Raw genomic sequence first — 12,866 nt, 5'->3', positions numbered from 1 at the left:
CGGCAACCCCTTTGTTACCCTGTTCACAGAGGCAGAGGAAAAGTGAGGTGTCCAGATGATGTAAAATAGGAACCGCTTGAGGGAAGCGATATCCTTTCTGATGGAACCTGCTCGTATGTTTGTTTGTTAGTTTGTGTTTGTTTGCTTGTTGATATGTTAAGGGTTTGATTGCAGATCATTTCAGCTGAAAAGATTGTGACCACCTCACATTATGGCTAAACTGTCTGGAGCACAGCTCAACTTTTCACAAGGAGCATCTTGGCTCCTCCCTTGTTTTTAGGTGCCCCTCTATTCTGTGAATAGAGGCTGCAATCCCACGGTTAACACATTCTTGCCCGTTCATTCCAGGTTACTCAGGCAGTGGAGAAACGGCACTGAGGACCCGCCCTGTCTGAGAACCCCCTTTGGTCAGCCAAGCTCGGGAACGGCACAGCACGTCTTACCCGGGGATCCCATCCAAATCTTACCCGTAGCGGCCCATGCGCAACCCATTCGACCTTTTTGTTTCAAAATTTGCTTTCATTTTACGTTAGGTAGCCTTTAGGCCGCCATCCCACATGCTATTTACATCCAGGAACATTCGGATGGTAAATTGACAAAGCCTGCGAGACGGCTCGCAGGAGGAACGTTGTTCAGTGTATATCTGCTCCTAAATGCGCATTTGAAAAAAAAATGAGGGGAGTCACAGGGTGTGACTTGGCCAGTCATTTAAGGGTCAATTGGAATGAGAAGACAGATACACCAACAGTACGGATATTAAACTGTGTATTGACAGATACTGTGCTTGATCCCATAGCTTTCGAAGAGTCGAAAGAGGGTTCACGGCAAGGATTGGCCATACAGAAGGAAGAGGACAAAGAGAACGAAGAGAAGACCATGATGGAAGCCTACCTATTAGTTTTAAACGTTGTTGTATTTGTATATGTGGAAGCAAGTCACGTTTCCCACACAACCCCCGCCGTTAATGTTTCCCTCACACCAACTCCCCCGTGCTCAGCACTGATCAGCGAAGTTCAGACCGGGTGCACAAAATTCATGACATGGTATTCAATGTCGTACGTGATTGAATCACTGCTGGTGATTGCAATTCTCTGCATCATTGTACAGACCCTCGGGTTGAGGAAATGGAAAAGGAGAGCCTCCCGTTCCTGCCCCTCAACCATTTACGGACCTCAATCCCCTATTTTCGGTTTTCACCAATCCCCCCAACCCCTTGATGCCTAGGAAATGAATAAAGCAATATGTTAATAAAGAAGACACTAATGTATTATATTGTTCTGAACTCGACTGCCGAGTCAGAAAGCGATATGTAATGTGGTGTGAATGGATAAGGTTTTTAGACTGTAATAAAATGTTTAAAGTAAGATAAGGATAGTACTTGTGATAGGTAGAGGTTCCCGGTTATTGGTAATGCATGTCCCCTTTGACATAGCGTCAAGTAGAAATGTGAGATAAAATTTTTCTTGCCATAGTTAAAGACGGCGTAGACGCCCAGGAACTTGCTAAGGTCAGGGAACCCAAAGAGGGAACCCAAAGGCACTCGAAGAAACGTGCATAGGTGATCCTTAACAATTTCTTGTGAGGATCACAAGGAGGGAATGTAGCCATCTAAGATGGACACTGGGCTACAAAATGGAGAACTGCTAAGGCTGCAGGGAAAAACAGTCTTAGTGAGGACAAGCAGTTTGCAGAAGACTAATTTGCATTCTGCACGTACAGAAACCAGTTTTTGGCCAGGTGCAGAGTTTCAGCCAAAGGTGCAAATGGAAACAGATCTGCATAGTAATGAGGTGATCCAGATCCAGACCCCGCACAATAGAAACATTTAAGTATCAATGGATACTTTTGAGTAGACGCCCAGACAGAATGGCGCCACAGCAACCAACACAAAGAACCGTAGGGACCGCCCCACCCATCGAGGAACGACCCTTAGATTGGGGAATTTGGAAGATATCGATTGGGAAAGACCCAATCGATACCTGGCAGGTAAAAGGACCGCCCCAAGGGGGCACGGACTTCTAGGACCTATAAGAATAGACCCCGCACATGGTTCGGTCTGTTTTGTTGCTCCGGCTCTGCTTTGCTGCTACATCGCATCCTGACTCCAGTTCCATCACCAGCCGTTGAGCCATCAGCCATCGAACTGTAAGTGCCAATACAATGATCGCTACGTGATCCAGACCTTGCTAGATCCTGACAACTTTAAGAATCAGAGAGTTGCAGACCAAGAACAGGACGAAGGCCTTGCTCCCTGACCTTGCCTGTTGCTGTCTAGATAAGTATTTAGTTGTTTAGTATTAGAAGTAAGTTAGTCTCTTTAGCGTATGAATGTGTATTTATTATATTTGTTATAATAAACACCAATCGTTTGGACTTACTGATCGGTGTACAGATTTATTACCTTGAACCTGACCTTGATATACTTGTGACGGTGTCTCAATACCAGGCAGCAAAGTCGGGCAGCACGGTAGCATTGTGGATAGCACAATCGCTTCACAGCTCCAGGGTCCCAGGTTCGATTCCGGTTTGGGTCACTGTCTGTGTGGAGTCTGCACATCCTCCCCGTGTGTGCGTGGGTTTCCTCCGGGTGCTCCGGTTTCCTCCCACAGTCACAAAGATGTGCAGGTTAGGTGGATTGGCCATGATAAATTGCCCTTAGTGTCCAAAATTGCCCTTAGTGTTGGGTGGGGTTACTGGGTTATGGGGATAGGGTGGAGGTGTTGACCTTGGGTAGGGTGCTCTTTCCAAGAGCCGGTGCAGACTCGATGGGCAGAATGGCCCCCTTCTGCACTGTAAATTCTATGATAAAAAAATACGGCACCTGGCGACTCCGAGCTTAATTACATACACAGAGCCATAGTAGTGTTAAGCACACGGCCTTTAAACGGAGGCGTGTTAATCACACTCCAGTAAAACGAGCAACATTAGCATTTATTAACGGGGGCGTGAGTTTAAGAGCCGCGGGGTTATGCTGCAACTATTCCTGACCCTGCTGAGACCACATTTGGAGCATTGTGTGCAGTTCTGGTCACTTCATTACAGGAAGGATGTGGAAGCATTGGAAAGGGTGCAAAGGAGATTTACCAGGATGCTGCCTGGATTGCAGGATAGGTCTTATGAGGAAAGGTTGAGGGAGTTAGAGCTTTTCTCTTTGTAGCGGAGGAGGATGAGAGGTGACATAAGAGGTTGAGAAAATGATGAGGGGGTTAGAGATTATTACCTTGGGTGGATGTAGCTGTTACAAGGGGGCATAACGATAAGATTCAGGGTGGGTGATATAGGAGGGATGTCCGAGGTAGGTTCTTTACTCAGAGAGCGGTTAGGGTGTGGAATGGACTGCCTGCTGTGATAGTGGAGTCAGACACTTTAGGAACTTTCAAGTAGTTATTGGATAGGAACATGGAGTACACCAGAATGACATGGAGTGGGATCGCTTAATCTTGCGTTCGGACAATGCTCAGCACAACATCGAGGGCCGAAGCCCCTGTTCTCTGCTGCACTGTTCTATGTTCCATGTTCCATGAGAAGCCGGGTTCGAATCCCAGTCCTGGGTTGCTGTGCGTGTGGCGTTTGCACATTCTCCCCATGTCTGCGTGGGTTTCACCCCCCCCCCCCCAAACCCAATGATGTGCACGTTAGGTGGATTGGCCACGCTAATTCCCCCTGAATTGGAAGAAAAACAGTAAGAGGGTGCACTAAAATTTTTTTACAAAGTAAGTAAGGTGGCATGGAAAAGATAATCAACCGCAATAAACCTGCCCGTATTTTATAGAATGTTACCTTATTGACTCGCAATATTCCTCAAACTTCATTATCCAATGTAACACATTTTGTGATCTGTTTCTACTGTTGAATTTAGTGACCCATTGCACTAACATACCTCAATCCCTTTCCCCCACCCCCAATCCATTACCCCTACATGTGAAGCCGCTCTGCTTTATGTCAGTTTCCAACATTTCAGCTTGCATCTCCTTTATTTAGTCTTGCTGTCTTGCTGATCTCTCTGTCCTTGATCAGCAGCATTATTCCAATAGAGTTTGACAAACACCGCCTCAACTTTCGATGAGGTGCTTTATAGCATCCTGGACTCAACACCGTGTTCAACAATTTTACATCATTATCCAGGCCCCATTTTGGTTCCTTTCCGTTTACAAGTTTTGATTTTAACCCTTTTTTCTCTTGTTTCTGCTTTGAGACAGCAGCTGCTCATTATTCTGCGATTCACGCCTCCTCTGGCCACATCTTGTCCCATTCCCCACATTGACAACTCTTTTGTCATTTAATTTCTCCTGCCTTCCACCCTGTGACAGACCTTCCCACTTTTTTTAATCACCTCCCATCTGCTTAAAACCTGTTGACTTTTTTTTCTCCTCTTCAGGTGTTGCTAGGCCACCTGAGCATTTTTGTTTTTACATCATTTTTACCTTGTCTTTTGTGGGGGAAAAATGTTTTGTTGTATTTTCATACCGTGCAACAGCAGCAATAAACCCTGTCAACCTTTCCCAAAGTTCAGTGGGACCCTCAACCTGGGATGATCGCACAGGCTGATTATGGGTGGGGGTTTCAACATGCTTGTTGATCAAGGCCTGGACCGATCATGGTCGAGAACGGGCAAGGTGCCAGCAATGGCAAAGGAGCCGAAATGGATCATGGAGCAGATGGGAGGGGGTGGGGTGGATCTGTGGAGATTTAGGCAGCCGAGAGCCAGGGAATTTTCTTCCTTCTCCCACGTTCACAAGGTGTAATCCTGGATAGACTTCTTTGTTGTGGGCAGGGCCCTGTTGGTGAGGGTGGTGGATACGGGGTATTCGGCAATTATGATATTGGACCATGCTCCGTACTGGGTGGACCTGCAGGTCAGTATGGACAGTAAGGAGCGCCCACAGTGGAGATTGGATTTGGGGCTGTTGGCAGACGAAGTGGTCTGCGAGAGATTGAGGAAGTGGACGCTGAATTACCTGCAGGTAAACGATACGGGGGAGGTCTCAGCAGCGGTGGTCTGGGAAGCGCTGGAGGCGGTGCTGAGAGGGGAGCTGATTTAGATCCAGACTTACAGTGACAGGACGGACAGCCATGATGTGGAGATGCCGGCGTTGGACTGGGGTGAGCACTGTAACACGGACAGGGCAGAGAAGGTCCGACTGGTAAGAGAGAGCCTACGAGTGGATAGGAAGTATGTGAAGGCGCCAGAGCCAGGGCTGTTGAGGGAACGCCGGAGGCTGCAGGCAGAATTTAGTTTGTTAACTACAGGAAAGGCAGTAGAGGAACTCAGCAAGGTGAAGGAAGCGGTGTACATGGGGAAAAGGCCAGGAGGTTGATTGCACAGCAGCTCAGACAAAGGGAGGCAGCGATGGAAATAGGGAAAGTGGTTGATGGGGATTGGAACTTAGTTGGGGACTCGGAGGGGGTGAGCAAGACCTTTGGGACTTTTATAGTAGTCCTTGATAAATATCAAACTAATCGGAAGGACTGAGTGGATGGTAAGGGTGGTGTAGCTCTGTTATTTAAGGATGACATCCGGGCAATGGGAAGGGATGACATCGGTGCAATGGAGGACAAGGAAGGTTGAATCCATTTGGGTGGAAATTAGGAATAGTAGGTGAAAAAGGCACTGATAGGAGTAGTCTATAGGCGACCAAATAGTAACAATATGGTGGGGCAGGCAATAAACAAAGAAATAACTGATGCATGTAGAAATGGTACAGTCGTTATCATGGGGGATTTTAATCTACATGTTGATTGGTTTAACCAGGTCGGTCAAGGCAGCCTGGAGGAGGAGTTTATAGAATATATCCGTGATAGTTTCCGAGAAGTGTATGTAACAGAACTTTCAAGGGAACAAGCGGCCCTAGATCTGGTCCTGTATCATGAGACAGGATTGACTAATGATCTCATAGTTCGGGACAATCTCGGAAGGAGCGATAACAGTGAGATGTAATTTAAAATACAGATGGAGGGTGAGAAGGTGAAATCAAACAGTAGTGTTTTGTGCTCAAACAAAGCAGATTACAATGGCATGAGAAAAAAGCAAGCTGAGGTAGACTGGGAGCAAAGACTTTATGGTGAAACAGTTGAGGAACAGTGGAGAACCTTCCAAGCGATTTTTCACAGTATATACCAACAAAACAGTAGGACGGCAGAAAGAGGGAAAATCAACCATGCATATCTTAGGAAATAAGGAAGAGTATCAAATTGAAGGAAAAAGCATCCAAAGTGGCAAAGATTAGTGGGAGACTAGACAACTGGGAAATCTTTAAGGGGCCAGAGAAAGCAACTAAAAAAGCTATAAAGAAGAGAAAGATAGATTATCAGAGTGAACAGGTGCCGGAATGTGGCGACTAGGGGCTTTTCAGGTAAATATCTTTTTTTTTTTTTAAGAACAGTACAGCACAGAACAGGCCCTTCGGCCCTCGATGTTGTGCCGAGCAATGATCACCCTACTCAAACTCACATATCCACCCTATACCCGCAACCCAACAACTTCCCCTTAACCTTACTTTTTAGGACACTAAGGGCAATTTAGCCTGGCCAATCCACCTAACCCGCACATCTTTGGATTGTGGGAGGAAACCGGAGCACCCGGAGGAAACCCACGCACACACGGGGAGGACGTGCAGACTCCGCACAGACAGTGACCCAGCTGGGAACCGAACCTGGGACCCTGGAGCTGTGAAGCATTGATGCTAACCACTATGCTACCATGCTGCCCCAAAATCTGTCCTGTAGAGGATGAGAAGGGTGATTTAATAATGGGAGTTGAAGAAATGGCTGAGGAACTGAACAGGTTTTTTGGGTCTGTCTTCACAGTGGAAGGCACAAGTAACATGCCAGTGACTGATAGAAATGAAGCTATGACAGGCGAGGACCTTGAGATGATTGTTATCATGAAGGAGATAGTGGTGGGCAAGCCCATAGGGCTAAAGGTAGACAAGTCTCCTGGCCCTGATGGAATGCATCCCAGAGTGCTAAAAGTGATGGCTCAGGAAACTGCAAATGCACTAGTGATAATTTACGAAAATTCACTAGACTCTGGGATGGTCCCGGCGGATTGGAAATGAGCAAACGTGACACCACTGTTTAAAAAAGAAGGGAGGCAGAGAGCAGCTAATTATTGGCCAGTTAGCTTAACTTCGGTAGTAGGCAAGATGATGGAATCTATCATCAAAGAAGAAATAGTGAGACGTCTGCATGGAAATTGTCCCATTGGGCAGACGAAGCATGGGTTCATAAATGGGAAGGTCGTGCCTTACTAATGGAGTGGAATTTTTTGAGGACACTACCAGAACGGTTGATAATGGGGAGCTAATGGAAGTGGTATATCTGGATTTCCAGAAAACATTTGGCAAGCTGCCACACAAAAGGTTGCTGCACAGGATAAAGATGCATGGCATTAAGGGTAAAGTAGTAGCATGGATAGAGGATTGGTTAACTAATAGAAAGCAAAGAGTGGGGATTAATGAGTGTTTCTCTGGTTGGCAATCAGTAACTAGTGGTGTCTCTCAGGGATCAGTGCTGGGACCGCAATTGTTCACAATTTGCTTCAATGATTTGGAGTTGGGGACAAAGCGCAATATGTTCAAGTTTGCAGACGACACTAAGATGAGTGGTAAAGCAAAAGGTGCAGAGGATTCCGGAAGCCTGCAGAGGAATTTGGATGGGTTAAGTGAATGGACTAGGGTCTGGCAGATGGAATACAATGTTGACAAATGTGTGGTTATCCATTTTGGTAGGAATAACAGCAAAACGGATAATTAATTAAATGACAAAATATTAAAACATGCTGCTGTGCAGAGAGACCTGGGTGTGCTCGTGCATGAGTCGAAAATATTGGTTTACAGTTACAACAGGTGATTAAGAAAGAGAATGGAATTTTGTCATTCATTGCTCAAGAGATGGAGTTCAAGACTAGGGAGGTTATGCTGCAATTGTATAAGATGTCAGTGAGGCCAAACCTGGAGTATTGTGTTCAGTTTAGGTTCCCTAACCTGAGAAAGGACGGACTGGAGTTGTGCAAAGGAGATTCACTAGGTTAATCCCAGAGCTGAAGGGGTTGGATTACGAGGAGTTGCATAGTCTGGTTCTGTATTCGTTGGAATTTAGAAGGATGAAGGAGGGATCTTCGAGAAACATGTGAAATTATAAAGGGAATAGATAGGATAGATGTGGGCAGGTTATTTGCACTGGCAGGTGAAAGCAGAACTCGGGGGCACAGCCTCAAAATAAGGGGAAATAGATTGAGGCGTGTGTTTAGGAGGAGCTTCTTCACCCAAAGGGTTGTGCATCTATAGAATTCCTTGCCCAGTGAAGCAGTTGAGGCTCCTTCATGAAATGTTTTTTTAGAGAAAGATCGATAGCTTTTTCAAGAATAAAGGGATTCAGGGTTATGGTGTTCGGGGCGGAAAGTGGAGCTGAGTCCCCAAAAATCAGCCATGATCTCATTGAATGGTGGAGCAGGATCGAGGGGCCATGTGGCCTGCTCCTGCTTCTAGTTCTTATGTACTTATGTGCCTGTCAGGGAGGGAGGAAGTGGTCAAGCGAGGGAACCTTTGTTTACTAAAGTAGTTGAATCACTTGTCAAGAGGAAGAAGGAGGCTTATGTAAAGATGTGACGTGAAGGTTCAGTTAGGGCACTCGAGAGTTACAGGTTTGCTAGGAAGGATCTAAAGAGACAGCTAAGAAGAGCCAGGAGGGGACATGAGAAATCTTTGGCACGTAGGATCAAGGATAACCCTAAAGCTTTCTATAGGTTTGTGAGGAATAAAAGAATGACTAGGGTAAGATGTGGGCCTGTCAAGGAAAGTTGTGCGTGGAGTCCAAGGACATAAGAGAGGTGCTGAATGAATATTTTTCCATCAGTATTCACACAGGAAAATGACGATGTTGATGAGGAGAATAATGAGGGACAGGCTACTTGACTTAAAGGACTTGAGGTTCATAAGGAGGAGGTGTGAGCAATTCTGGAAAGTGTGAAAATACCTACGTCTCCTGAGCTTGATGGGATTTATCCTAGGATTCTCTGTGAATTAAGGGAAGAGATTGCTGAGCCTTTGGCTTTGATCTTTATATTATCTTTCCCAACAAGAATAGTGCCAGTAGATTGGAAGTCATCAAATGTTGTCCCCTTGTTCAAGAAGGGGAATAGAGACTACCCCGGTAACTATAGACCAGTGAGCCTTACTCTGTTGTGGGCAATGTCTTGGAAAGTCTCAGAAGAGATAGAATTTATAATCATCTTCAAAGGAATAATTTGATTAGAGATAGTAAACACGGTTTTGTGAAGGGTAGGTTGTGCCTCACAAACCTTATTGAGTTCTTTGAAAAGGTGACCAAACAGGTGGTTGAGGGTAAAGCAGTTGATTGGTGTACATGGATTTCAGTAAAGCGTTTGATGAGCTTCCGCATGGTGGGCCATTGCAGAAGACACGGAGACATGGGATTCAGGGTAATTTAGCAGTGTGGATCAGAAATTGGCTAGCTGGAAGAAGACAAATTTGATAGGAAATGTTCAGCCGGAGTTCAGTTACTAGTGGTGTACCACAATGAACTGTTTTGGGGCCACTGCTGTTTCTCATTTTTATAAATGGCCTGGAGGAGGGCGTAGCAGTATGGGTGAGTAAATCTGCAGATGACACTAAACTCGGTGGAGTTGTGGACAGTGCGGAACGATGTTGCAAGTTACAGAGGAGCAGTATAAGCTGCAGAGCTGGACTGACAGGTGGCAAATGGACTTTAATGCAGAAAAGTGTGAGGTGATTCATTTTGGAAGGAATAACAGGAAGACAGAGTACTGGGCTAATGGGAAGATTCTTGGTAGTGTGGATGAGCGGAGAGATCTCGGTGTCCATGCACATAGATCCCTGAAAGTTGTCACTCCGGTAGATAGTGCTATTAATAATTTGGTGTGTTATCTTTTATTGCTACAGAGATTGAGTTTCGGAGCCATGAGGTCATGTTGCAGCTGTACAAAACTCTGGTGCGTCTGCATTTGGAGTAGTGCGTGCAGTTCTGGTTGCTGCATAATAGGAAGGACATGGAAGCATTGGAAAGGGTGCAGAGGAGATTTACCAGGATGTTGCCTGGTCTGGAGGGAAGATCTTATGAGGGAAGGCTGAGGGTCTTGAGGCTGTTTTCGTCAGAGAAAAGAAGGTTTAGAGCTGACTTAATGGAGGCATACAAGATAACCAGAGGATTAGATATGGTGAACAGTGAGAGACTTTTTCCTCGGATGATAATGATCAGCACATGGGGACATAGCTTTAAATTCAGGGGAGATAGATACAGGACTGATGGCAGAGGTTGCTTCTTTATTCAGAGAATAGTAATGGAGCGGAATGCCCTGCATGCAACAGGAGTGGACTCGCCAATATTAAGGGCATTTAAATGGTCATTGGATAAACATATGGATGATAAGGGAATAGTGTAGATGGGCTTGACAATGGTTTCACAGGTTAGCACAACATGGAGGGCCGAAGTGCCTGTCCTGTTCTATGTTCTATGTTCTGAAGTGCCTCAGGACATTTTACTGCATTAAAGGCACTGTTATAAATGCAAGTTGTTGGCGATCATTACCAGTATCTCAAATCATTGCTCAGATGGCCTCTACTCATTTCTGTCCTGTCAGATTCTGTTACCTTTCTGCTACATGTGTACATTTAAGGTCTCATTCTACTCACACAGCGGTTGACCAACCACCATCAAACCTACGCTTCTCGGACATCACGAGGAAAAGTTTCCGGATGGACTGGGATCATGGATCGGAGGAGGCGGAGCAATACAGAATCAGCTGGGTTCCATCTGCAGGAGGGGACAAAAAAGAGGTGATGAATTCCATACTTTCTGCTTCTGTGTAGCTCCAGCTGATTTTTAAATTTGCCTTGCAACATGCGAGTGTGAAGCAAAACCGCTGTCAGCCAGATCTGTATATGTATGAAAATGTTCCTCCTTTCCAGCAACGATGTTTCATTGCATCCTTGTAATCCTTTCCACACTTGCTAATGAGTTGCATTCTCTGTTGGCCGTGGGGGCATGATCACACTGAAAACAGCAGGTATTTTCCATTCCCAACAGGGAGACGCAGTCACGGGCAGGACTGGAAAATTTGTAGATCGGCCAAAACTCAATTGGGTGGGATGAGCTCTTTGAACCGTAACCTGCAGAAACATCAGCACATTCTTTCTGAATGGCATTACTGTACTAGAAGGTGATCTGAAAACTGCTTTCCGCACGGACCATATGCTCTTTAGTATTGAGATGTTGGGCTCAGTTGCCCACTCAAAGAAGAGCATTTGTTTAATGAACAAAACCGTTCAAATTAGTTCATTCCTTCAATTGAATTTTCTCCAGAAATACTCCACATGACGATGAGGGAATGCCACTGGGAAAGGTGGCTGCAGCCAAGGGTTGGTAAAGGATTTTAAGGTCCTTGTGACCCCCTGAGTGATATCAAATTCAAACATCTCCATTTAATTAAGAGAATCAGTTTGCAGAAAACAAATTGGTTTCATGCACTGAACGTATCTTGACCTTCACTTTCTGCCTATTCTTCCAGATGATTATAAATGGCAAAGAAACAAGTCAGGTTTTAGATAACCTGGATCCTGACACCTTATATGATGTTACCCTTACTGCCATCTACCCAAACAAGAAGGAAAATGATGACGTCTCAGCCTCCCAGCGTACATGTAAGTCTTTAGTATATAAAAATCTTTCCTTGGGGTATCGTGGGGCAGCACGGGGCAGCACGGTAGCATTGTGGATAGCACAATGGCTTCACAGCTCCAGGGTCCCAGGTTCAATTCCAGCTTGTGTCACTGTCTGTGCGGAGTCTGCACATCCTCCCCGTGTGTGCTTGGGTTTCCTCCGGGTGCTCCGGTTTCCTCCCACAGTCTAAAGATGTGCAGGTTAGGTGGATTGGCCATGATAAATTGCCCTTAGTGCCCAAAATTGCCCATAGTGTTGGGTGGGGTTACTGGGCTTTGGATATAGGGTGGAGATGTTGACCTTGGGTAGGGTGCTCTTTCCAAGAGCCGGTGCAGACTCGATGGGCCGAATGGCCTTCTTCTGCACTGTAAAAGTCTATGATCTATTCTATGATCTTAGCAATTATCTTCAAATATTGAAAAGAGGACAAAGTGACATGGAAAGCACATGCTGCATATTGTGATGTGCAGCAGATCACAATGTCCTTCAGGATGGGGTGTGGGATTAGTATGTTCCCCTGGATTCTCTGGTTCTGCTGTTGCAAAGTGTATCTATTGGCTTCATTGGCTAGCCTGCTTGTGTCCAATATTCCTGGGCCATACTGCACCTTCAGCCAGATAAAACTCTAAACCCATAGAATTCCGACAGTGCAGAAGGAGGCCATTTGGCCCAGCGTGTCTGCACCGACCCTTTGAAAGAGGAACCTAATTAGGCCCACTCCCCTGCCCAATCCCTGATGCACCCCCTTAACCGGTACATGTGGGACTATTTAGCATCACCAATCCACCTAAAGTGCTCTTCTTTAGACTGTGGGAGGAAATCGGAGGACCCTGAGGAAACCCACAAAGACACGGAGAGAACGGAAAAGTGCCACACAGACAATCTACCGAGGCAGGAATTGAACCCAGTTCTCTGGCGTTGTGAGGCAGCAGTGATAACCCAACCCCTGATTAATCTATGCCTCTCTCAACTTGCCTCCTCTTTTATTGATGGACCCACTTCCCCAACCCCTTATCTATTCCTCATAGAAAAATGATCGGCCTCACTACATTTCCCCACGACCTGCGCATCACTTGTCCATGCAAAGGGAAATAACAATCATATTTGTATTTATCTAACATAGTTTAACAGTCTGAAGTAACTTTACTGGATGACATCCGCAGATT

At 45.7% G+C, this 12,866-nt stretch overlaps 1 protein-coding gene across 1 annotated transcript in view; it reads left to right on the top strand.

Annotated features, from left to right (window-relative positions):
- LOC119963790 overlaps positions 1 to 12,866 on the top strand; it is a 1,053,439-nt gene that overhangs the window by 415,662 nt on the left and 624,911 nt on the right. The window contains exons 70-71 of the mRNA XM_038793076.1: positions 10,678 to 10,817; positions 11,549 to 11,681. Of these exons, the coding sequence (XP_038649004.1) occupies positions 10,678 to 10,817; positions 11,549 to 11,681 (273 nt within the window). The remainder of the gene's footprint in view (positions 1 to 10,677; positions 10,818 to 11,548; positions 11,682 to 12,866) is intronic.

This window comes from Scyliorhinus canicula, chromosome 3, assembly GCF_902713615.1.
Source record: "Scyliorhinus canicula chromosome 3, sScyCan1.1, whole genome shotgun sequence".
In the NCBI taxonomy this organism is placed as follows: domain Eukaryota; kingdom Metazoa; phylum Chordata; class Chondrichthyes; order Carcharhiniformes; family Scyliorhinidae; genus Scyliorhinus; species Scyliorhinus canicula.
The sequence above is the reverse complement of the archived record's forward strand: the minus strand, read 5'-3'. Positions and strand labels throughout refer to the sequence as shown.